The 26,728-nt window shown below is 41.6% G+C and overlaps 1 protein-coding gene across 5 annotated transcripts in view; it reads left to right on the forward strand.

Moving 5' to 3' along the window:
- Positions 1-26,728, forward strand: part of LOC134348459 (diacylglycerol kinase beta) — a 579,084-nt gene that overhangs the window by 281,320 nt on the left and 271,036 nt on the right. For all 5 annotated transcript variants that reach the window (XM_063051878.1, XM_063051881.1, XM_063051880.1 and 2 more), the window contains 4 exons: positions 817-936; positions 9,950-10,067; positions 12,764-12,852; positions 15,582-15,698. In XM_063051878.1, the coding sequence (XP_062907948.1) occupies positions 817-936; positions 9,950-10,067; positions 12,764-12,852; positions 15,582-15,698 (444 nt within the window). The remainder of the gene's footprint in view (positions 1-816; positions 937-9,949; positions 10,068-12,763; positions 12,853-15,581; positions 15,699-26,728) is intronic.

A 26,728-nucleotide genomic window follows, 5' to 3' on the forward strand; every position in this document is an offset into this window, starting at 1 on the left:
AAATATTCGGCATGGAATAGTTTAGTTTACTATTTCATGTTGTTGATCATTTATTTTCTGAATCCATTTCCATAAGTACACCTCCTGGTCCTAATATATTCAATAAGTCCTCTATTATTTTAAGATGTCTACAGCTTATCATGTTTGTTGTTTGTCACTGGGTGTGCCATGATTTTGGACCACTTTCTGGACATCCTCTATTCTGGCTCCAACCTCCTGTCCACCAATTCACTTCACACTCTGGAAATGTTCCGCATTCCACCCGCTCTCCATCTTCTCCAAAATCCCCCCTGAAAATCTATCCCTGGGAGCATACCATCAATCACTTTCCCAACCGTACTGTTCATGCTCGACTTTTAGTTTTGCTCCTTTGATAAACATTTGGAAAATGTTGTGTTCCATTTTACATAAATTTTATATAAATATTGAAATGAAAGATAAAGGTATATGTGTTTATTTTGCTTATATAGTTCAATAGTTCCATTTAGTATCAGAGAATGTATACAATATACAACATGAAATTTTTATTCTTCGCAGACATCCACAAAAACAGAAGAGTGCCCTAAAGAATGAGTAGTGACCTTAAAAACGTTAGAATCCCCAAAGCCCCCTACTCCCCCTCCTACGCACAAGCAGCAGCAAAGCATCAACCCTCTCCCTCCCCCAGTTACTTCAGCAAAAAAGCATCAGCACCCTAACCCACCAAGCAAGCAATAGCAAAGCCACCAAGAAAGACCAGGATCCGCAGTACAACATTCATTCAAAATGTAAGAAAAATGTCTTGTTAAATTATGTGTTTTCATGTGTTGCACATAGATACTAATGGAAATGATGGAGGAAATTGACTATGATCATGATGGTACAGTTACACTTGAAGAGTGGATAAGAGGAGGGATAACTACCATTCCATTACTGGTCCTCCTTGGCATGGAGACGGTAAGTATAGGGCTGTAAGCAATCATTAGTGAAAATTACAGAGCTCTTCAGAAGAAGCATTTTAAACATTGAGTCATGTTTTTAACCGCCTAAGCTGCTTCCTTCATAACAACTTGCAGTACTGAATAATCATCTTACCTGACTCTGCTGAATTTACACCAGTAATTGTAATGCATTTACAATAAAAATGTTAATGGGTCAATGAAGGAACTCCACTGTTTATATAAATACAGTTAAGTAATTTTCTTAAAATTGAAGAGATGGTTGGAATGTGAGGAGTGACTAAAGTAGTTTAGATTGCTGAGCATTGGTAAGTGCCACAGCTCATGCCCTGATGAGAAAGCCACAATGTCTGAGACACAGTATTCTGATTTATCTTTGCCACCTGCGTCATTCATACAGAACTATAATCCCTTGATTAATGTGTGATAGTGAGTTCTTCTGCAGATGTGAAAGCATTCTGCAGAGTGTTAATAATTGTACTGGTAATGCTGCAGATTACCAGTGAATTCAGTGAAAGTGAACTCAGAAAGTACCCATGTTATCAGATCCAGTTCCCCTTTGTTGGAAATGGCCTCTGAACAGCAGTTCTAAAACATGAAAGATTGTCGCGGTGTTGTCCCCACCGTACCACATCACTGCTTTAATGCATTCTCAGGATTCAATCTCTAAATGAATTACATGGCATTCTTTTAAAAAGGCACAATAAAAGTAATTGGTAGTCATGAAATTTGCTTTAGAGTGTCGCACATAATGTTTTATTGGTTAACAGAATAAATCATTATATCATAGCAATGAGATCTGCAATAGTTTTATAAAACCAAAACCCTCAAAACTTAAAAAAAATACAGATTTACAAGACTTTTGGAGATTTTGTTCTCTTTATATTGGTTTTAAAATTGCATAGTATTTAAATCTTCATGCCATTTTATTCTTCAATAACTTCTCCAAATCTAGTGTGTAAATGATTTACGGGAGCTTTCAGATTTTACTTCTGAGGCAAGTCTTCAGAATCAAGGATAACTTGTTCCATTCTGTTGTTTATATTTTGAGGTGACTAACGAGACTATCATTGGAACCACAGACTCTTTGATGGGTCATGAGGTTACTGACAAGGCAGCTGGCTGATCAGTTTGTAAGGCACTCCTGCTGCTTAAGAGGGTTTCTAATTGTTCAGACTGCATGCTCTCAACTTTCCTAATACATGCCACTTCTTCACTTTGAATGGTTTTGGTTCAAGGATGACAGGAATCAATTATGGGGCATTTCTTCAGGAAGGCTGTAAGCATCTTTCTCCACCTGGTTATCTGTCCCCAAATAATATACTCTCACCTTGTGACTGGCATTCCTTTGCTACATTTAATAGAGAAGTTACTTTATCAATGTAAAAATTACAGTATTTTTCTTTTATTAATCACAACATTCAAAGTAGTATATTATATTTACTGACACATGGTGATTTTGTTTTAGCAGAGTTGCAAACTACCTACTTGTCAAACATTGGCATCAATTTGTCATTTGTTCAAAATGGTTTAAAATAATATTGCATTCAGTTTTCTGTTAGACAACATAAACTGATCTTCAGCTAAAGCAGATTGACATCAATGCGTTCCTAATGTTAATTTGATCAACCCTCCTCCTCCTGATAATTGACTCAAATGGTATTAAGGAAGTGTTATCACTATGTTAAAATTTGCAAAGTAATATTATTGCAACTGAAGTCATTTCAACACATTCTTCACCATTTATCACTGAGTACTATGTTGGGATAAACATTGCTGATGGTTATACTTTATCAGTTATACTTTTCTGATGAATAGTGTAGCACTGTCACTGGAAGGATCACATGTGGCACAAGTATATATCTCAAGCCTCTTGAGCAAGGAGGTTATGAGTTTAAGACCCACTTTAACCAAGATATTTTACTGAGGGAGTGCTGACTCGTGCTACCTTTCAGATGAGACATTAGTTAAGTAAGGCTCACAGCTAGTCTCTCAAATCTGACAATGGCTTTCCCTCAGCATTATTTCACCCTACTATCCTGGCCAAAGTTTATCTCTAAACTAAAGTTGATAAAGCAAAGTGTCTGGTTGTCATTTTGCTGTTGATGGGACATATTAATTTGTGAAAAATGAAGACGCATCTTGTTTCATGCAAATTGTCTGCTGTATTTTTAATGTTGCAATCCCTGTTAAAAATGTATATGATTGGTTATAAAATAATTCTACCTGAAAAATGAAACATGTTATTAAAAGATGCCCTCCTTCCTTTGCTATGTACAATAACTGAGGAATTACAGAACCAGAATTCTTGTTAAGATGCCAATCACTGTCATACTTTTCATTGGCTGGAAGGCTTCCTTCATTACTATAAATCTTTTTCTGTTGGAAGGAAGATGTATCTTTGTTGAGTTTTGTTATAATTCCTTTTAATGTTAGTTACAGCACTATTTTCGCAGAACATGAGGTGCTGACAAATTTATTTTATACAGTAATATTAACTTTCCATTAAAACTTGTGGCCAAAACATAAAACTGAATTGTTATTTGTGTACACTATTCTATCAGATATAAGTTGAATGCTTGTTGTGCATTTAATATTTAATGAAAATAAACTGAGCTCTAATGTCTGAAAGGACTGTATACCATGCTACATTTTTATTCAAGGAAAGGAGGAATATAATGAGTCCAGCAATTGCCGGACAAATGGTAGGGAAATTTCTTGAGATAGTGGTCGTGCAGAATTAAAAGGCAAGGTCTGGCTTAATTTTGTTAAAACAGAACTAATTCAACTAATTTAATTGAATTTTTGATGAGGCTCAGCAACAATACAGAGGCTCCTGTTTATTTTTATTAATGCCAGATTAAAAGCTAGTTTATAAAATTGAAACCAGTGGAAGAAAAGGGTCACGAAATTTAAACCTCAAAGTGAGTTTATTATCAAAGTACATATATGTCACCATATACCATCCTAAGATTCATTTTCTTGTGGGCATACTCAGTGAATCCACAGAATAATAACCATAGCAGAATCAATGAAAGACTGCACCAACTTGGGCATTCAATCAGTGTGCAGATACAAAAAGAAAGAAGAAATAATAATAAATCAAGAACAGGAAGTGAAGAGTCCATAGTCCATCATTTCAGTGATGGAGCATGTGAAGTTATCCCCTCTTGTTCAAAAGCCTGATGGTTGATGGGAAGTAACTGTCCTGAGGTTCCTGTAGCACCTTCCAGATGGCAGCAGCAAGAAGAGAACATGTCCTGGGTGGTGGGGGTCCCTGATGATGGATGCTGCTTTCCTGCAACAGCGTTTCGGGTTTGTGTGCTCAGTGGTGGGGAGTGCTTCACCTATGATGGACTGGACCATATCCGCTATTTTTTGTAGGGTTTTCTGTTCAAGGGCATTGGTATTTCAATACCAGGCTTTGATGCAGCCAGTCAATATATTCTCCACCACACATCTAAGTTTGTCAAAGTTTTAGATGTCATGCCGAATCTTCATGAACTAAGGAAATAGAGGTGCTGCCATGATTTCTTCATAATTATACTACGTGCTGGGCCCAGAACAGGTCCTCCAAAATAATAACACTGAAGAATTTGAAGTTGCTAACCCTCTCCTAACCTGAAGTTGCTAACCTACTCTGATCCTCCAGTGAGGACTGGCTCATGGACTGCATTGTGGGATGCCTAGGCACGGCTCAAGTAGCAGCAGTAGTCTCAATGGATACGATTAAATATTTCTGTTTCAGCCTGATACAGCTAAAAAGCACAACTGTTTCCAAGGTCAGTGCAGTCAACAAAGATGTCTTAATGCGTTTAAACGACGGAAGTAACACCGATTGTGGTTGGAAGCGCCCACATAGGATACTTCGGAGGAAGCACAGGTGCAGAGCAGGGTTACAAGTGTGTTTAAGGAAGCTGGGTTTTAAACTCCCTATACCTACTATCTTGCTGGCAAACGTGCAGTCTCTGGTGAATAAAATCGATGATCTCAGAGCTAGGGTGTTGAATCAGAGGGACATTAGGACAGCGTTTGTCCTTTGTTTCATGGAATCCTGGTTAACCCCTTCTGTACTGGATGCAGTGATTCAGATCGACAAGTTTACTATTCACCATCAGGATAGATCTAAAGAGTCTCTCAAAAGCAGAGGTGGAGGAGTATGCCTCATGATCAACTCTTCTTGATGCACAAATATATCGGTGCTGTCCTAATTCTGCTCACTAGACCTGGAATATCTAGCAGTTAAATGCCGTCCTTTTTACCTACCATGGAAGTTCTCCAGGGTCATTTTGGTAGCAGTATGCATGCCACCTCAGGCCAATGTCAATCAGGCTTTAGATGATTTAAGCAATGGGATTAACATGCAAGAAACAGCGCACCCTAACACCTCCACCACCGTTTTGGGAGATTTTAACCAGGCCAGTCTGAAAAAAATCACTAAGCAATTGCCATCCACAATTCACTTGCAATACCAGAGGAAACAACACACTGGACCATTGCTACACCACCATCAAGAATGCCTACTGTGCTATTCCACACCCTCACTTCAGGATGTCTGATCATCTGGCTGTACTGCTACTCCCTGAGTATAGGCAAAAACTGAAGACTGCAGCACCAGTAGTGAGGACCAAGAAGGTATGGACAAGGGAAGCACAGGAGCACCTACAAGACTGCTTTGAATCGGTGGACTGGACTGTATTCAGGGATTCATCTTCGATCCTGGAAACCTGTGTGGATGAGTGTGTGCCCACAAAGACATACTATACATTCCCAAACCAAAAGCCGTGGATGAACCAAGAGGTACATCGTCTGCTGAAGGCTAGATCTATGGCATTCAATTCTGGCGACCCAGGCCTGTACCAGAAAACCAGGTATGATTTGTGGAGGGCTATTTCAAAGGCGAAGAGACAATTTCGAACGAGGTTGGAGGCGACATCAGATGCACGGCAACTCTGGCAGTGTTTGCAAGACATTACTTCCTACAAAGCGAAACCCAATAGCATGAATGGCAGCGATGCTTCACTACCAGATGAACTCAACGCCTTCTATGCCCACTTTGAAAGGGAGAACATAACTACAGCTGTGAAGATCCCTGCTGCACCTGATGACCCTGTGATCTCTGTCTCAGAGACCGATGTTAGGCTGTCTTTAAAGAGAGTGAACCCTCGCAAGGCGCAAGATCCCAATGGAGTACCTGGTAAATCTCTGAAAACCTGTGCCAACCAACTAGCAGAAGTATTCAAGGACATTTTCAACCTCTCACTGCTATGGGCAGAAGTTCTCACTTACAGTATTTCAAAAAGGCAACAATTATACCAGTGCCTAAGAAGATTAATATGAGCTGCCTTAATGACTCACCTGGTAGCACTCACATTAACAGTGATGAAATGCTTTGAGAGTTTGGTCACAACTAGACTGAACTTCTGCCTCAGCAAGGACCTGGACCCATTGCAATTTGCCTGTCATCACAATAGGTCAACGGCAGACGCAATCTCAATGGCTCTCTACATGGTTTTAGACCACCTGGACAACACAAACACCTATGTCAGGATGCTGTTCATCGACTATAGCTCAGTATTTAATACCATCATTCCCACAATCCTAATTGAGAAGTTGCAGAACCTGGGCCTCTGTACCTGCCTCTGCAATTGGATCCTCAACTTCCTAACTGGAAGACCACAATCTGTGCAGATTAGTGATATCACATCCTCCACGCTGACTCTCAACACTGGTACACCTCAGGGGTGTGTGCTTAGCCCACTGTTCTATGCTGTATATACACATGACTGTGTGGCTAGGCATAGCTCAAATATCATCTGTAAATTTGGTGACGATACAACCATTGTTGGTAGAATCTCAGGTGGTGACGAGAGTGTTTACAGGAGTGAGATATGCCAACTAGTGGAATGGTGCCGCAGCAACAACCTGGCACTCAATGTCAGTAAGACGAAAGAGCTGATTGTGGACTTCAGGAAGGGTAAGACGAAGGAACACATATCAGTCCTCATAGAGGGATCAGAGGTGGAGAGAGTGAGCAGTTTCAAGTTCCTCTGTGTCAAAATCTCTGAGGAGCTAACCTGGTCCCAACATATTCATGTAGTTATAAAGAAGGCAAGACAGCGGCTATATGAAGGGTGATTGATAAGTTTGTGGCCTAAGGTAGAAGGAGTCAATTTTAGAAAACCTGGCACATTTCTTTTTCAGCATAGTCCCCTCCTACATTTACACAGTTAGTCCAGCGGTCGTGGAGCATACGGATCTTGGACCTCCAGGAAATGTCCACAGCAGGGGTGATCGATGAGTTCGTGGCCTAAGGTAGAAGGAGCTGAGTTATACAGCTCTCATTACATGCACATGCAGTTCAACTCTTTGAGTGATTATACTGAAAATTTGAATTTAATAACTCATCAGGGGTGATTGATAAGTTCATGGCCTAAAGTAAAAGAAGATGCGTTATTAACTTCAAACTTTCTGCATGATCACTCAAAGAGTTGAACTACGTGTGCATGTAACGAGAGTTGTATAACTCATCTTCTACCTTAGGCCACAAACTTGTCAATCAGCCATCTGTGGACACTTTCTAGAGGTCCAAGATCCGTACGCTCCACGACCGCTGGACCAAGTGTGTAATTGTAGGAGGGGACTATGTTGAAAAATAAATGTGCTCAGTTTTCTAAAATTGACTCCTTCGTACTTCATCAGGAGTTTGAAGAGATTTGGCATGTCAACAAATACACTCAAAAACTTCTATAAATGTACCGTGGAGAGCATTCCGACAGGCTGCACCACTGTCTGGTATTGGGGGGGCGTTGGGTGGGGCTGCTGCACAGGACCGAAAGAAGCTGCAGAGGGTTGTAAATCTAGTCAGCTCCATCTTGGGTACTAGCTTACAAAGTACCCAGGACATCTTTAGGGAGTGGTGACTCAGAAAGGCTGCGTCCATTATTAAGGACCTCCAGCACCCAGGGCATGCCCTTTTCTCACTGTTACCATCAGGTAGGAGGTACAGAAGCCTGAAAGCACACACTCAGCGATTCAGGAACAGCTTCTCCCCCTCTGCCATCCGATTCCTAAAAGGACATTGAACCCTTGGACACTACCTCACTTTTTTTAATATACAATATTTCTGTCTTCTGCATGTTTTTTAATATATTCAATATACATATTCTGTTGAATTATTTATTATTTTTTAAATTTTATTTTTTTCTCCTCTTATATGTATTCCATTGAAATGCTGCTGCTAAGTTAACAAATTTCATGTCACATGCCAGTGATAATAAACCTGATTCTGATTCTGATCCCTGATTTCCTTCTCCTGAAGTCAATAATCTTGGTCTTGCTAACATTGATTAAAGAGGTTGTTGTTATGGCACCACTCAGCCAGATTTTCAGTCTCCCTCCAAAATGTTGATTTGTCACCATCTTTGATTTGGCCAATAACAGTGGTGTCGTTGGCAAACTTAAATATATACGGCATTAGAGTTGTGTTTAGTCATAATTGTAAAGCAATTAGAGCCGGGCACTAAGCAAACAGCCATGTGTGCATCTGTGCTTAAGGAGCTCGTGGAGGAGATGTTGCCAATCTGAATTGACTGGGGTCTACAAGTGAGGAAATCCAGGATCCAATTGCTCAAGGAGGTACTGAGGCCAAGGGCTTGGAACGTATTGATTAGTTTTAAGGGAATGACGGTACTAAATGCTGAGTTGTAGTCAATAAAATCACTCCGATGTATGCATCTTTGCTGTCCAGATGTTCTGGTGATTTGTTAAAAAGGAGGTGGAAAACAGGCTTGTGGTGACTGGCTGTTTTCCCAGATTAGAATGAACTACATAGTGGAGGTTCCCGGGATTCAGTGCTCATAGCACTGCAGTGATGTCTAGAATTCCCTGAGTTCCAAGCCAAGCTGCTTTCCCCAACTGCTAGGTCTGTACCTGTGTGGACTTTCAAGCAGCAACTAAGCCCGCTGATCTGCAAAGGACTGTGGAACGCAGGGTTTTCCACTGCAACAGGCAAGATTGGGCAAGCCCTCAAAAAGCAAAGGAATGCTTTTACAGGTAGTTGTGCAGACTTCTAAGCTGAGCCAGCTTTCATATTTGTGAATGGCAAAAAAATTCACAAGCATTCAAAAATGTTAATGATCACCTTACCAGGGCATCTGGGTTGAAATGGTGCAGGTTCAGTGCTCAGTTTAACTACTGAAGAAACTTTGGAAAGTTGGTGCTTCACTTCTGGACTTATTGAGGGATCCAGCACCAGACACCAGTTGGCAACTCCTGTTGGGCATTTTTCAGAAAGTTTGGGACTTAGGAGTTCACATGTGTTTGTTGCAGGATTTCCTGGAAAATGAAATTTTAATGCTAAATAGATACTGGTGGTGAAAATAAAGAATTTTATTCAAAAATAATTTGCAGTTGATGAGAATGTACACTATCTCTGAAAAATTAAGTCTAGACCTGCCTCAATTCAAGTATCGTATCCAAATGTTGCTATACCTTGGGGAAGGATATGAAGGCTAAGAATGCAGAAAGATTTACCAGAGTGGTAATGTGTATAGAAGATGGAGAAGGTAGAGTTGTTTTTCTTGGAGCAGGGAAGGCAAGGAGATTTGATAGGTGAGCGTCAAATCATAGTTCAGATGAAGGAGATACCGAGATGCCGATTCCAGTGTTTATGGGGTCAATGGTCATGGAGTGAAGATTTAGTGTAATTGGTAAACAAAGTAGTGGTGATGAGAAAGAACTTTACACAACGAGTGACCATGATTTGGAATGAGGTACCTGATTCATAATGGCTTTCACAGGGGAATGGTATAGATACATGGAATAACAAAAAGGATTAAGTCTGTCTGGGATTTTTTACTTTGTTCCAAAGGAGGTATTGCCTATTATCTCAGATGTGATTTACTATTTTATGAATAAATGATGTACATGAAGATTAATTAAAGAGCCTCTCATTTCAATTGTATGCTTCAATCCATTCTGTTTAACTTTATATCTTTGCCTTACTGCAGAACGTGAAAGATGACGGTCAACATGCTTGGCGATTAAAACACTTCAACAAGCCTGCCTACTGCAACTTCTGCCTGACAATCCTATTGGGTGTTAGAAAACAAGGCCTTTGTTGTTCTTGTAAGTAAATACACAACTGCAAATGCAATTAGAGGAAGGGTCTGTGTTTCAACTTTGAGTTCTGATCTTTCTGTACGTATTTATGCAGTTCTCTCTGATGTAATGTTCAGAATTCTCAGTTCTCATTTTATTTATGCATTTTCAGATATATTAAATTCTTTTAATTAAAAATATCTGAAAATGTAAAGATAAAGTAATTGTTTTAATTTAATGCTCAGGGCACTGCTGCCAAGGTCAGCACTCTAATTGCCCCTGAGAAGGTAGTGGTGTGGTGAGCTGCTACCCTGAACCACCAGTCACTCTGGTGAAGGTATCGCATAATGCTCTTGGGCAAGGAGCTCCAGGAATAAAGCAGAAAGGACCAGCAACACAGTTCCGAATTAGGGATGGTGCCTGATCTAGGGAAGTTGGAGGAGGTGGTGTTCCCAGGTACTTACTGCTCTTTTCCTCAGTGCTACGGGTCATAGGTTTGGGAACTGGGCAAATTACCAACAGTAGATTTTGCAGGTAGTAGTCACTGAGGCAAATATGCACCTACCAGGTATAGGAGCAAACGTATGGAGTGCTGGATGTCGTGCCATTGGGTGGCCTGCTTTGGCCTGGACAGCATCAATCTTCTTGAGGGTTGTTGATGCACTCTTCCAAGCAAGGGGGGAGTATTATATCACTCTGCTAACTTGTGCCTTGTAGGTGGTGGAATGGCCTTTGAGTGTCAGGAGATTTAATTATTTTCTTAAAGTATTTGGCGATACAACATGGTAACAGGCCTTTCCCACCCAACAAGCCCACTCTGCCCATGTGACCAATTAACTGACCAATGAATCTGTGCATCTTTGGAATGTGGGAGGAAACCAGAGCACTTGGGGAAGCTCACGCAGTCACAGGGACAACATACAAACTCCTTTCAGGCAGTGGCAGGAATTGAACCCTGATTGCTAATCGCTGTACAGCGATGCGCTAACCGCTACACTACCAAGCCACCTCACACCGCAGGGTCGGACTAGTTTTCTCCCAGCACAAAGTCTTTCTTGATGAGGCCAGCTGCTGCTGAGGGCCAGCCTATCCAATACTTAATGAACTGATCACTTCGAATGATCACAGTGCTCATTTCTCTCTCCGTATTCCCTGGCAATAAGCCAGCTGGTGGTGTAGTGGCATCAGAAGGCTCCCGAGTTCAAACCCACCTGGCTCCCTAGGCACGCTTTCCATCCGTGCTGGGTTGAGCACTGAGCTAGCAACTCGACCTCGTAAAAAAGAAATTGCCTGCTACAGAAACATCAACAGCAAAAAGTTGATGGCCTGTGCTCTCTTGTGAGTTTAAAAGGCAACTTCCTTCCTTTTTATTCCCTGGCAATATGTTCAATGGAGGTGCTGCATTAATTAGTTGCAAAATTAGCTTTAACTACCCACAAACAGTAAAGTAAATTCTGACAACCCCCATAGAGTAAATACACTTACCAATCTCCTATCTCCCCTCTGAATTTATCTGAAGAGCTCAATATTGTAGCATTCCAAAGCTCTTTTGAATAGGTCATACTTTGAAATCCTAGAATGTGATAACAAATTGTAATATAATTTTATTTTAAGAAATGTTATTTAAATGTAATATTATTTACATAATTGTAAGTTATGATAAACATAATAATAAAAAGGATGTAAATTATTTTTGAATGGGAAATATACCATATAACTTGTTAAAGATAAAAGGATGAGACATTCAAAGAAAGCAGCGTATGGGACTGTTAACAGCACATACTTTAGCAGCTGTATTTATGTAGATAAATGCTCTTGTTGAATGCTAAATTCCACTAGTTAGATGAGAGATCATGTTTAATGCCTCTTGGTTTGGGATATTTAAAAAGGAATTTGTAATTGTACTTTAGAAAGAAATCACTATGAGCTTGTTGAGTTACAGAGAAAATCCAAGGTCCTGTTGCTGTTACACAATGTAAATCGCTGTATTTTCACATACATTTTTATGCAGGAAGACCAGCTTTACTTTTGACATTTCCAGACAAGTGAAAAGAATTTGAATTTCTGCAAGATGAATAAGTGTTGTGCATTTGCCTGCCCGCCACCCGCCCCCCCACCCCCCATTTAATAAATTGACTGAGTCATGATGTGGCAAGCTTACTTTACTCTAGCAGACAGGGAGACAGATGAGGGGATGTTATAGTTTTTTTTGCAGAGTTATTTTGTTAAATTTGATGAGATACAGTATATGGACAGATAAATGAATGTTCTTAGAAGTCAAGAGGTCCCATTACCAAAGTGAACTGTTATGATATATACCCTAAGGATCTATAGCTTTAAAAACCTCCAAAATGCAAGTATTTTTAAGAAATCTATGAACCAGGGTTTGAAATTAAGAAGGCAATACCCAGTCTTTTCTTTTGCAAATCGAAAATCATTTTTGAAGTTTCCCAATTGTTTATGTCTTGTAGAAGCTATTAAACCAGTTATTGAAAGACTGTATGAATTAAATAGATGCAGTTTACTTTGGTAATTGAAAGTAGATTTGTTTAAAATAATCTGAGTATCCTTAAGAACAAATTAAGCAGAGGTGAAAAGATACACAATTTCAGATTAATCAAATTAAGTAATTTGTTATTAAATACAGTGGTCTGTAATGCTATCATTAGAGAAGTGCATAAAGGACAAGAAACTGCTTTAACATTCCTCCATTTTGTTTTCAGTTTGCAAATACACGGTCCATGAAAGATGTGTCTCCAAAGATATTGCATCGTGTATAAGCACATATGTAAAATCCAAGAGAAATACTAATGTAAGTACACTTTTCCTGTGCACCCACAGTGTATGTAGAATTTATGAACTTTTTTTATGTCCAGGTACCAGAAAATCTGAAAAATGAGTGCTCAGTAATGCAGTGACACCTTGTTCAAAGTGAATGTTTCTTGGAACAAATAAGTTAGCTGCTTTGAGAAAACCTTTGAGCAAAGTTCCCCACACAAACCTCAAGCTCCAAAAATCTGGACCTTGTGACTGTTAACTTTTTATGCTAATTTATCAAAATATTTATTTCCAAATGTTGGGTACTTATGCTGCTTATTTGAGAGATGTTTAACGTGAATACTTATGTAAAGAAAGTTTGTGACAAGATTTTCAAAACCTTGACCAGATTGTTATGAAGTGTTATCACAAAGGCTCCCTTTGTACAGTTGGGCACGTGCAGGTTTTGCCCTGTCTGGAATCTATTCAGTAGGGCTGCTGCTGCTGTGTCAGATTGCAGCCCCAATCTGACACAACAGTGTCTGTTTGCTGAACAGGCTATAGGACCATTGACAAAGGTCTGTGCAAGGTAGAGCTATTAAACAAATACTCTGTGCCTATCTTTGCAGAAGATACAGTGGACCTCCCAGAAGTAGTGAACGCCTCCATCAAGGGTATATAAGGAGTTGAAAGAAAACAGCATCATTAAAAAGAATTAACATTGCAGAAACTAAAACAAATGAAAGGTGATCAGTCCCCAGGACCTGTTAACCTGTATCACAAGGTTTTCAAGTAGATGCCGACAGAGAAAGAAGATTTCTGTTAAAAGAGCACATAGGAAATAGGAGTGCTTCGCCAGATTTATTCTTGGTGGCAGCATTGTTGTATGAGGAGAGGTTAAGCAATCTAGTTGATGCTGTTAAGTTTATAATGATAAGAGAAGTTCTCATTGAAATATACAAAACTCACTTTTGGCTTGGCAGGGTGTGGACTGTTGGACCAAAGGTCAGAGTCTGCCATTCAGATCTGAGATGGATATACCTTCACCTAGAGGATAGCAAATCTTTAGAGGTTCAGTTGCTGAGTACATCCCAGAAAGGTAGGTAGGTTTTGAGGGGCAGAAGGAATTGAGGACAATGGAATTAGTACAGGAAAGTGGAGCTGAAGAGCGTCCTGTCTTGCTGCATCATTGTGTGGTACAGAAGCTGTAAGACATCGGACCGCTGGACCCTGCAGAGGACAGTAAAATTTGCTAAGAGGATCACCGGGGTTTCCCTCTCCCCCCCCCCACCCCCACTCCCAGTTGTGATACTTACCAGAAGCGTTGTAGGTGAAAGGCCCAAAGCATTGTTGAGGATCCCTACGACCCATCCCACAATCTGTTTGACTCACTACCATCAGGAAGGAGGGGGAGAGAGAGCAGCGCGCCGCACCTGCGCAGCCCTCCGGTGAAAAATGATATCGTATCCGTTAAAAAGGGGCCGTGGACAATTCTGATTTGATGGAGATAGACGTGAAAGCACAGAGGAACATCTGGAGAAGTTTCTGAAACGCCAGTTCGCTGCTGTTGTTACTGCGCAGTCGGGAATCTTTCGGAGGGAAGGCCTCAAAATCCCCGGCTTTGCCTGCTGTTGGCAACCAAGATTGAGGTCGAATCATCCGGACAGAGATGGCGCTCAGTTCTCGGTGTCGGAGAGCTGATCGGAGGCTCGAAGTTTTCAGATGACTCAGAGTCGGACTATGGTTGGGAATGGCAGGGAGAGTTTTTCTTCTTTCTCCCGTCTGCATGACATGTGGGACATTTGAGAGACTTTGAACTTTTTACTGTGCTCATGGACTTCTTCATCAAGTTATGGTATTGTTGCACTGTTGTATAATTATGTGGTTTTGTTAGTTTTTTCAGTCTTGGTCTGTCCTGTGTTTTGTGATATCACACCGGAGGAAATGTTGTATCATTCTTAATGCATGCATTACTAAATGACAATAAAAGAGGACTGCGTGTCTTCATAATCTTTAAAAAAAAAGGAGGTACAGGATCATCAGAACTAGGACTGTCAGGCTGGGTTACAGCTTCTTTCCTCAGGCTCTGTGACTAACAAACCTTGCCACCACTGAGGGCTTGTCAGTAGGACAATAAATTGTTTACAGTTTACTGTTAACCTGTGCAGTTCACTACATATATTTTGAATTACATTTTGTTAACTTATTTGTGGTAATATTTTGTTTTACGTGCTGTGTGTGATATGCGTTTTATGGGTGCACTGTGGTCCGAAGGAACATTGTTTCATGTGGCTGTATATATGTGCAGTCAGATGACAATAAACATTAAATGGTGGAGCAAGCTTGAGGGCCCAGCCCTCCTTAGGTCCTCGTGTACCTCCCATGCCAGAAATGAAGCACCCATCAAATTTGAAAACTTGTTCAAGAAGCCTAGCTGTAAGTTTGACCTTGTGATCTCTCCCTATCCCTTTGTGCTCTTGCAGATTGATCAGTAAAAAGTTTGCACACCTGAAAGAACTCAGAGTTTAAAATTAACCTGAACCCCAAGCGTAATTGTTATGACTGACTTTTGAGAAGGTGGTAATTTTGCAGATTACTTTTGAACACATAGTCATTCTGAAAAGATTGCCCTTTTCATGTCAGTGAAGTAATTTAATTTGTTGAGTTAATTTAGACTGAGATTCACTTGTGAATGTTATAGAATATTCTATGAGGTTTTGATTAAATTGCGTAACTGATCTTTTAAAACGTTCTGTGCTTTTTCCATTTTCCTTTCCTGTCAAGGTTATGCAGCATGTTTGGGTGGAAGGAAACTCGCCAACCAAATGTGATAAATGCCATAAAAGCATTAAATGTTACCAGGGTCTCACCGGCCTCCACTGTGTTTGGTGCCAAATTACAGTAAGTACTGAACAAAACAATGTCCTTATTTTGGAAAACAATAAATGAGAAGCTTTTTGCAGAAACACAACAGGATTGGCTGAGCACTAGAGGGCAATCTAGTTTCTAGCTGCATCCTGTCTTAAATCCAGCTCCGAGCGAGAGGCTACAATCTCCAAAATGTAATCGCAAACAAGAATGCTGATGACTAAAGCTGTATTTGCTCTTTGCACTATTTGTATTTTGTGCAAAAATTACAGGAAGTATGGAGGAGGAAAATAGGTTAATCATAGATTAAAGCTACAACTTTCAAGATATCGAGTAAATAAAATAAATATTATGCTCGGAACTCTGTCATTTGATGTTAGACGTTACGTATATGAGTTAATTTTCATAGTCATAATCATACTGTATTGATCCCAGGGGAAATTGGTTTTCATTACAGTTGCACCATAAATAACTAAATAGTAATAATAAAACCATAAATAGTTAAATAGTAATATGTAAATTATGCCAGGAAATAAGTCCAGGACCAGTCTATTGGCTCGGGGTGTCTGACCCTCCAAGAGAGGAGTTGTAAAGTTTGATGGCCCCAGGCAGGAATGACTTCCTATGACGCTCTGTGTTGCATCTCGGTAGAATGAGTCTCTGGCTGAATGTACTCCTGTGCCCACCCAGTACATAATGTAGTGAATGGGAGACATTGTCCAAGATGGCATGCAACTTGGACAGCATCCTCTTTTCAGACACCACCGTCAGAGAGTCCAGTTCCATTCCCACAACATCACTGGCCTTACCAATGAGTTTGTTGATCCTGTTGGTGTCTGCTACCCTCAGCCTGCTGCCCCAGCACACAACAGCAAACATGATGGCACTGGTCACCACAGACTCGTAGAACATCCTCAGCATCGTCCGGCAGATGTTAAAGGACCTCAGTCTCCTCAGGAAATAGAGACGGCTCTGATCCTTCTTGTAGACAGCCTCAGTGTTCTTTGACCAGTCCAGTTTATTGTCAATTCCTATCCCCAGGTATTTGTAATCCTCCACCATGTCCACACTGACCCCCGGATGGAAACAGGAAACAATTTTCAATGTAAAGATGTTGATATGCTGCTGGAAATCAGTTTCTCAGCTGAATGTTGTCTCAGATAAGCACCATTTCCAAGGCAGTTCTACTGTGCTCCTGCTGGTGCCTCTCTTTCTAACAATAATATAATAACTCTTGTTGTATGAGCATTGACCTCTTTTCAGACAGGTCATAATGGAATGATGCGGGCCTTTGAGGAAGAAGCGTGTGAATGCCGTTTCATTGTCAAATCATCCTGAATAGACTGTTCCTTTGGAAAAATAATTGGTGCAAAACAGGATTTGTAACTGCGAAATGCATGGTACAGGATTTCCTGAATTGTAGGAAATTGTGCGAGAAGCTGTGATTGGAACCCAGCTCAATTATTAGACAATCCAGCACAGTATTTCCAAAGCCAGTTGTTTCACCTGAAGTTATTATATTGTCAGCACTGATTCATGATAGATGAAAACCATTGAGATTAATGCTGCATTTCATGTTCAAAATACTGTTTTATCAATTCTTCCCTTGCTTGCATCTGCTCCATTTCCCATAAATCTGCCCACAGTATACCCTCATGCTGTCATGACAAGGATAGGGTTCCCCTTATTCTTACCTTCCTCTACTGCCACGGGCCTCTGTAGCCAGCACATCGTTCTCTGTAACTTTCACTATTTCCAACGGGATCTACAGCTAACCACATTTTTTTCTTCACCGCCCCCCCAACCCACTGCTTTACATAGGGATCACACATGACTCCCCAGTGATCTCCTTCCTGGCACTTTCCCCCGTGCTACACCATCACCATTCAGGAGCCCAAACAGCCCTTCCTGGTGAGGAAACACTTGTCAGACAAGCACACAGAACTAGAGGGGCTCAGCAGGTCAGGCAGCATCTGCAGAAATGAATAAACAGTTGACGTTTTGGGCCAGGACCCTTCATCAGGACTGGAATGGAAGGAGGAAGATGCTAGAATAAGAAGGTGTGGTGAGGGGAAGGAGGACAATCTAGAAGATGATAGGTGAAGCCAAGTGGGTGGGGAAGGAGGGATGAAGTAAGAAGCTGGGAGGTGATAGACAGAAAAGGCAAAGGGCTGGAAAAGAATGAAGTTTAATAGGAGAGGAGAGTAGACCATGGGAGAAAGGGAAGGAGGAGGGGCACCAGGGAGAGGTGATAGGCAGGTGAGAAGAAGAGGTGAGAGGCCAGCTTGAGGAATTGAAGAAGAGGGAAGCTGAAGAGGGAGGAGGAAAGTACCAGAAGTTGGGGATATCAGTGTTCATGCTATCAGGTCGGAGGCTATCTCGATGAAATGTGAGGTGTTGCTCTTCCAACCTGAGAGTGGCCTCACCATGGACAGTCATGTCAGAAAGGGAATGGGTTAGCAATCAAAATGGTTAGCCACCGAGGAACTCTGCTTTTTGCAGTTGGAGCAGGGGTATTCAACAAAGCTGTTCCCCAATTTACGTCAGGTCTCACCAATGTTGAGGAGGCTGCATTGGGAGCACTGGATACAGTAGATGACCCCAGGTGAAGTGGTACCTTACCTAGCAGAACTGTTTGGAGCCCTGAATGAAGGTGAGGGAGGAGGTGAATGATTTCTGAGCGTACAGTGATAAGTGCCAGGAGAGTGATTAGTGGGGAAAGATGAATTGACAAGGGAATCACTGAGGGAGCGAACCCTGCAGAAAACACAGATGGGGGCGGGGGGTGGGGGTGGAGGTGGAGGTTAAAAATGTATTTTGTTGTAGAGTCCTGGGGAAGATGGCGGAAGTTGCAGAGAATGGTGTATTGGATGCAGAGGCTCTTGGGCCAGTAGGTGAGGACAAGAGGAACTCTATCCCTGTTAAGGCGATGGGAAAATGGGATGAGCATGAATGTCCAGGAAATGGAGCAGATGCGAGTGAGGGCAGCATCAATGGTGGAGACAGGGAAACCCCATTCTTTGAAGAAGGAGGATTTCTTTAATGTCCTGGAAAGGAAAGCCTCATCCTGGGAACTGAGAAAAGGGAATGGCATTTTTACAGGAAGCAGTGTAGGAAGAGGTATAGTCAAGATAATCATGGGAATCATGGGTTTATAAAAGTTTGTCTCCAGAGAAAGAGACAGAAAGATCAAAAAAAGGGTGAGCGGTTCAGAAATGGACCAAGTGAATTTAAGGGCAGGATGGAAGCTGAAGGCAAAGTTGATGAAATTGACAAGCTCAGCATGGGTGCATGAAGCAGCACCAATGGAGTTGTCAGTGTAGCCCAGAAAGATTTGGGAAGCATCAGCTAGGGTTGGAACATTGGCTGTGGCACATCACCAATGAAAAGGCAGGCATAGCTAAACCTCGAATCTGGATAAAGCAGCAGGAGCCAAAAGAAATTGTTCAGGGTGAGAACCAGTTTCGCCAAAGGTGGAGGGGAACTGGTCGGGTCTGTTGTTGAGAAAGGAGTGGAGAGCTTTAAGGCCTCCTTGATCGGGGATAGAATTGTGTGGGGACTGGACATCCACAGTGAAAATACGGGGGATCAGGGCCAGAGAATTGAAAGTTGTTGAAGAATTCAAGAGAATGTAAGGTGCTGCAGATGTAGGTGGGAAGGGGCTGAACCAAGTGGGATAAAATGGAGTCGAGGTGTGCAGACACTAATTCAGTGGGGCAGGAGCAGTCAGAAGCAATGGGCCTACCCGGACAGTCAGGTTTGTGGATCTTGGGTAGGAGGTAGAAATGAGCATTGTAGGGTAAGGGAACTATGAGCATGGTGGCAGTGGTTGGGAGTTCTCCAGAGTTGATAAGATGGTGATGATGTGGAAGATAATGGCCTGATGGTTCTGACGGTGGTCCTTTTCAAGAGGCAAGTAATAGGAAGAATTCTAATACTTGCCACCTGACCTCAGCAAGACAGAGGTCAATCCACCACACTGCAACGCCCTATCTCTGCAGGCTTGATGGTGACGTTGGATTGGTGTGGAGGGCAGTGCGTTCAGAGGGATTAAGGTTCAAAGAGCACAGAGGAGTGCTGACATCAAGCCGCTTGATATCTCATTGGCTATTAGACATGAAAATATCCAGAGCAAGTGGATCTGGAATGCATATTTCTCACACAGTAACAGTTCTTGTGTTCAAAGGTATGTTGGTTTAATGATGTAGTGTGGAACTAAGTACTTGAAACGGTTTCTAACTTCAGGAGTGTATGCTGATGAAGTTATATAGAATATCTAAAATGTTATAAGAATTAAATATTTCATGTTCCTGATGAAAATTAAATCACTGGGGATATAATTACACCTTCAGCAACCTGTATTCAACTACTTTGGCATTTTCACTTCACGTTTGCATGTTTGTACAATTTAGATTTCTTCAACTTTCATACATAATTTATTTTAAGGTATGAGAGAAAGCCAGAATCCCAGAGTTGCCTTGTCCTTTGGGTAAAAGTTGAGCTTTACTCAAAGTTTTCTAGCCTATTGATGGTGATGCTGTAAAACTGAAAGAGATGCTGAAGTTAGTCAGCAGTTGTGGAGACAGAAATAAAATTGCTGGCTGGTTTGTGTAGGAAAGTGCAGAATCCAGCTAGGCAAGTTCCAGCAAGCTCAAGATTTCCATCTGCATCTCTGATACTAATGTTCCCAAAATCCTGGCAGCCGTCACCAGCACATACAGGGCCCTTTATGCAAACTAGCAAAAGAGCACAAATTATATGGCAATAGTCTAGCAAGAATTCTCTGTTGTCCATTGGAACATCCCACACCAGGCCAAAGTTGAATTTGTCATATGCACCCATACGTGCATGCACAGGTATAGTGGGAAAACGTGCTACAGCATCTCAGGCGTATAACATCTTATTTAAAAAGACACCCACAAGAAAAATAAACATAAATTATACACAATTTTTACAAATAAAACACAATTAGAATGGGAAAGAAAACCAAGTCTGTTTTAGTGCAAAATGATCAGAGTTGTCAAGGTGTTGCAAAACTGTAGTGGTTATTAGAATTTTGCCAGTTGGTTAAAGGGAAATAGTTGTTCTTTAATCTGGTGGTGGAAGTACAGCTTTCTGTACCTCCTGCTTAATTGAAGCCTTGAAAAGATGGAGTAGTCCAGATGGATGATGTTGCTTCCTTCTAGTAGTGCTCTCTGTAGATATGACTGATAGCGAGGATAGTCGGGAGGGCTAAGCCCACTGCTCTGCAACTTCTTAGATTCCTGCACGTTCAGATTGCCATACCAGACCATGATGCAACGAGCAAGGACACTTTCAACAAATACTTTCTACACCTGTTGAATTTTTTTTTTGAGTGTGTTCAGTGACAAGCCAAACCTCGTTAACCTCCTAAGGGAAAAAAAAGGCACTGATACGCTTTCCTTATGATTGAATCTACGTGCTGGGCCCAAGATGGGTCATCCAATATAATAATACCCCGTTTCTGGGCATTGGTATTTCCATACCAGGCCATGATGCAAGCAGTTAGAATACCCTCCTCTGTTCATCCATAGAAGTTTATCAAAGTTTTAGATGACATGCCAAATCTAGGCAAACTTCTAAGAAAGTAGAAGTGCTTTCATGCCGCCTTTGCGATGACACTTACGTGCTGATCCCAGGCCAGATCCTCTGATCTGTTAAAGCCAAAGGAATTTAAAGTGACTGACCCTCTTCATCTCCATTCCCCAAATGAGGACTGGATCATGGACCTCCAGCTTCTTCCTCCTGTAATAAATAATCAGCTCTTTGGTTTTGCTGATGTTAATTGAGAGGCGCTTGTTGTGGCACCTCTGAGCTAAATTTTCAGTCTCCTTTCTATATGCCAATTTGTCACCTCCTTTGATTCAGCCAACAGTGTTGTCATCAGCAGTAGAGCTACCAGGACTTGATGTTTCAATCCCTATGGTAAGTTGGCACTCTCGATGTTGGCAGAGGGCTTGGAGTGGTGACAAGGAGGGAGGGTAGGTACGTCATCGGGGTCATCAGGTGGGCACCCTCCTTCTTTGACGTTTCGTTGATAAGCCCACGATGTCTCCAGAGGACTCAATGGTGCTACCTGGCGTCCCAGATACATCCCCCTCAGTTCCATACCTCCTGTCTTCATCTTGCAGCCCAGTTGTTGTCTTTCCTTTTAATCCAAATCCAATTGCTGCTTTCTTCTGCTGCATTTGACAAGGACTTGATTGCTTGTTGGAGGGAGTGACCCCTCACCCCCGTCTTCTTCAATAGATTGGTCGTAGATGTAGCAACGAATCCCCAAACTTAAATACAGTGTTAATTTTTCACTGTTTTAATAGTTTCACATTTTATTCTTGAATGTTTCTGAATGTCAGGAAATTCAGAAGTTGTAGTTTTTAGCATGCAAGTCATTTGGTTAACTTGTAAACATTATTCAGTGTTTCATGGCTACTGTTTATTCTGCATCCTTGTTGAAAATCTCCCATTGACAATGAAGTCTCATTATTGATACTGAGACTGACTTCAACTTGATTATTCCCTTTGAACGTTCTGCACAGAGAAAGCAAAAGGTTTGTAAGCAGGGCACCAGCAAGCATGTTAGCTCACAGCTAACTGCCTCATCTGGACGAGAGATTCAGATCCTCGAGTCAGAACCAAGAAGTGTTAAAGATGTGATACGGTAGTTTCAAACAGATGCCTGGAAATGGAGTGGGCATTGGGGGGAGGGGGAGCGAAAACAAAAGAGAAAGTATGTTAAGGGAAGGAGAGAGAAATTCACTGAAGATTTGTAGAAGGGAAATGTACAGGAGTAATGATAGGAAAAGACATTTGGGAGGGAACAAGCCCACAGAGGGCCATTCCCTGACAGACTGCCTGTGGGCTTGTTCCCTCATTCCACTGCCCACAGCAGAACATCCAAGTACTTCCAGTGCCTACTCATCATCTCCTGCGTGTGTGTGTGTGTGTGTGTTCGTGGATGTGCTAGTATCCTTGCAGCAGAGCCTTTCCTCCATTCATCTTGTCCCCCTTGTCACTGAATTAAGACCACAGTGCGTTGTCCACAAGGCAACTATCCCTCATTAAACGAAATCAGACAGGCATGCTCCATCAGAACGGAATGCCTCTTCTCTGGTCGCTAATGCCAATAGCAACAGACCTTAATCCTAGGGACTTGGAGACTCTGACATTTGCCTCTCTGCCGTGAGTGCAACAGCAATGCGCAGGAGGTAGCCGGCTCAACGAGCAGCATCATGGACTCATCTTCTGGAGAAAGTGAACAAAAAGCAATGCGTGAAGGGTCTGATGAAGAGAATCAGAATTATTCCTCTCCATAGATGCAACCTGACCTGCTGAAATCCTCCAGCATTCTGTGTGTTGTTGTCTTTATGGGAAGGGTTTTGCTATCAAGAATGAGCTACCATAGCAAATCAGCATTTTTCAGGGGTTAAATGAACATTTCATGATCGTCTAGTTTAGTCTATTGTGGGAGAAGCTCACTCCGATCATCAACACATACACTGCAAATCTACCAGCACCAAATGTGGCCAAGGAGGACTTCTACAATGAACTTAAAAAATCCATCCTATCTATCATAATCTTATAAACCTCTATCAGGTATCCCCTTAATTAAGGCGGGAGGAGAAGATGGCAGTGCACCATGCGTGCGCAGCTCTCTGGTGAAAAATGATGTCGTATCTGTTAAATAGGGACCGTGGACAATTTCTGATCTGATGGGGATAGACGTGAAAGCACAGAGGAACATCTGGAAAAATTTCTGAAACACCCGTTCGCTACTATCGTTACTGTGTGGTAGGGAATCTTTCGGAGGGTAGGCCTCAGAATCCCCAGCCTTGCCTGTTTTTGGCGACCGAGAAAGAGGTCGAATCGCTCGGACAGAGATGGTGCTCAGTACTCGGTGTCGGAGAGCTGATCAGAGCTCGAAGTTTTTGGATGACTCAGAGTCGGATTGTGGTCGGCATGGCAGGGAGAGTTTTTCTTCCCTCTCCCTCTCCCTTCTGTGTGAGATGTGGGATATTTGAGAAACTTTGAACTTTACTGTGCTCACGGACTTTCTTCATCAAGTTATGGTATTGTGCACTGTTGTAACTATATGTATAATTATGTGGTTTTGTTAGTTTTTTCAGTCTTGGTTTGTCCTGTGTTTTTGTGATATCATACCGGAGGAATTTTGTATCATTTCCTAATGCATGCATTACTAAATGACAATAAAAGAGGACTACGTGTCTTCATTATCTAAAAAAAAATTCCACCGCTCCAGAGAAAACAACCTATCTTTGTCCAATCTCTCATTATAACACATGTCCACTAATCTAGGCAGCATCCTGGAAAAATCTCTTCTGCACCCTCACCAAAGCCTCGACATCCTTCATATAATGGGGTGACCAAAACTGTATGCAATACTTCGGGTGTGGCCTAACAAAAGCAACATAACTTTCTGTCTTTTGAATTCAGTATCTTGATTAATAAAGGTAAGCTTGCCATATGCCTTCTTAGCCATCCTATCAACCTTTCTAGCTACTTTTAGGGAGCTATAAACTTTGACTCCAAGATCCCTCTGATTATCAGTGCTGTTAAGGGTCTTTCCCTTTACAGTGTACTGCCTCTTTATATTTGACCTACCAAGGTGCTACACTTTACATTTGTCTGGGTGAAGCTCAATCTGCCATTGCTCTGCCCATACCTGCAACTGATCTGTATCCTGCTGTATTCTTTGCCAGTCTTCTACACTATCCACAACACCATCAATCTTCCTATCATCTGCAAACTTATTAACCTACCCATTACTTTTTCATCCAGGCCATTTATATACATCATAAGCATCAGCAGTCCCAGTACAGATGCCTTTGGAAGAGCATTAGTCACAGACCTCCAGCTACAGTAGAAAAAGTCCCTTCAACCACTACCCCCTGTCTTCTATGGGAAAGCCAGTTCTGAATCCAGGTGACCAATTCATCTTGGATCCCATGCATCTTAATCTTCTGGATGAGCCTCCCATGAGGGACCTTGTCAAATGCTTTACTAAAATCCATGTAAAGAACATCCACAGCCCAACCTTCATCAATCACCCTCATCAAAAAAGTCATATCAAGCTAATAAGACATGACCTGCCCTGCACAAAGCTATGCTGGCTCTCCCTAATTAGGCCACGGTTCTCGAAATGCTTGTAATTTCTATCCCTAAGAATTCTCTCTGGTAACTTCCCTACTACTGACGTGAGACTCGCTGGTCTATAATTTCCAGGATTATGCCTAGTTCCCTCCTTGAATAATGGAACAACATTAGCTACTCGATAGTCGTCTGGGAACTTGCCTGTGGCCAGAGAGGACATGAAGATTTTGGTCAAGGCTCTAGCAATCTCTTCCCTTGCCACTGTCAATAACCTGGGGTCACAAAGGCCCACAGGCATCATGATGACTCACAATCAATGCTATTGGACAGCTGTCTGTCCATCAAAAGTATCACCTGTGAAGAATCTCTTGGCTTTTTCTACCAGAACAGACCAATGTGAGCTTGATGAGAATGACCCTACCATCCAAGCACAACACAAGGGCAAGGATTGAGAGACAATAGCATTGTGGATAATTTACAGAGCGAATAAACAGAAACCTGCACCATTGAACTGAAGACACAGGTCTGCTTCTCATCTGGGGAATTCAAATTCAAATTAAGTAACTATCTGAAAATGAACTATCTGAACTTGAGAAACTCAGTTATAGAGAAAGGTTGAATAGGTTAGGACTTTATTCCCTGGAGCGTAGAAGAATGAGGGGAGATTTGATAGAGGTATATAAAATTATGATGGGTATTAATAGAGTGAATGCAAGCAGGCTTTTTCCACTGAGGCAAGGGGAGAAAAAAACTAGAGGACATGGGTTAAGAGTGAGGGGGGAAAAGTTTAAAGGGAACATTAGGGGGGACTTCTTCACACAGAGAGTGGTGGGAGTATGGAATGAGCTGCCAGACGAGGTGGTAAATGTGGGTTCTTTTTTAACATTTAAGAATAAATTGGACAGATAAATAGATGGGAGGTGTACGGAGGGATATGTTCCGTGTGCAGGTCAGTGGGACTGGGCAGAAAATGGTTCGGCACAGCCAGGAAGGGCCAAAAGGCCTGTTTCTGTGCTGTAGTTTCTATGGTTTCTATGAAAAAGAGTAACATCATTTTTGGTATCTGTGTTGTTGGATAACACGGTAGCTCAGGTCAGAGGGCCATAGCCTCACTGCACCAGGGAACTGGGTTCAATCCTGAGCTCGAATGCTGTGTGTATGGAGTTTGCATGTTCGGCCTGTGACAATGTGAGTTTCGTCCCACATCCCGGTTTCCTCCCACGTTGGGTTTGGCAACTGTAAGTTACCACTTGTGTATGGTTGAGTGGTACAGTCTGGGGAGCGAAAGGGAAGGAAATCAGGAAAATTAATTCACTCTTCTGTACCATTCTATGCTGAATCATAAAGTGAATTTTCAAATGCCACAGGCATGATCCTTTAATTCCCTTCTTTACAAGAGGTTTCCTCTTAACATGAAGGGATTTAGAGAGAAGAGGAAGGAAAGTACATAAAGCTAAGAACGGAAATAAAAACAAAAATCCCTTTGGCTGCAGAAGAATGTTGAGTGGGTGTTTTCAGCAGCTGAGTGGGAGAGGGTTAACTATCAGCAGACCTTGAGCTAAGAGCTGTCTAGTAATTTGGTTGGAGATTGTATTGTTTGTGCCAAGGGTGGCTCATAGAAATTCAATTACCAGAGCATAAATTATGTAAGATCTAGAGTTTGTTTTCTCCATTTCTGATGCTGGGTTTATCTCTTTGAAGTGTGCACCTACTGTCCTGTAATTGCTTATCACATCCCTAGTGTGAACACTGAACCCCCACCAGGGACTATTTATCAAAAAAAAGTTGAAATCTGTTTGTTGACAGCATATAATAAATTTTGAATAAACTATTGTGCCACAATGGGCATCTGTAACGAATACAAAAAGACCTTTGTTGTGTCATTGGCCTACATATGGAAAAATCAAGTCCACTCAAAATTCATTTAAAATGTA

Source organism: Mobula hypostoma, chromosome 6 (assembly GCF_963921235.1).
Source record: "Mobula hypostoma chromosome 6, sMobHyp1.1, whole genome shotgun sequence".
Taxonomy (NCBI): domain Eukaryota; kingdom Metazoa; phylum Chordata; class Chondrichthyes; order Myliobatiformes; family Myliobatidae; genus Mobula; species Mobula hypostoma.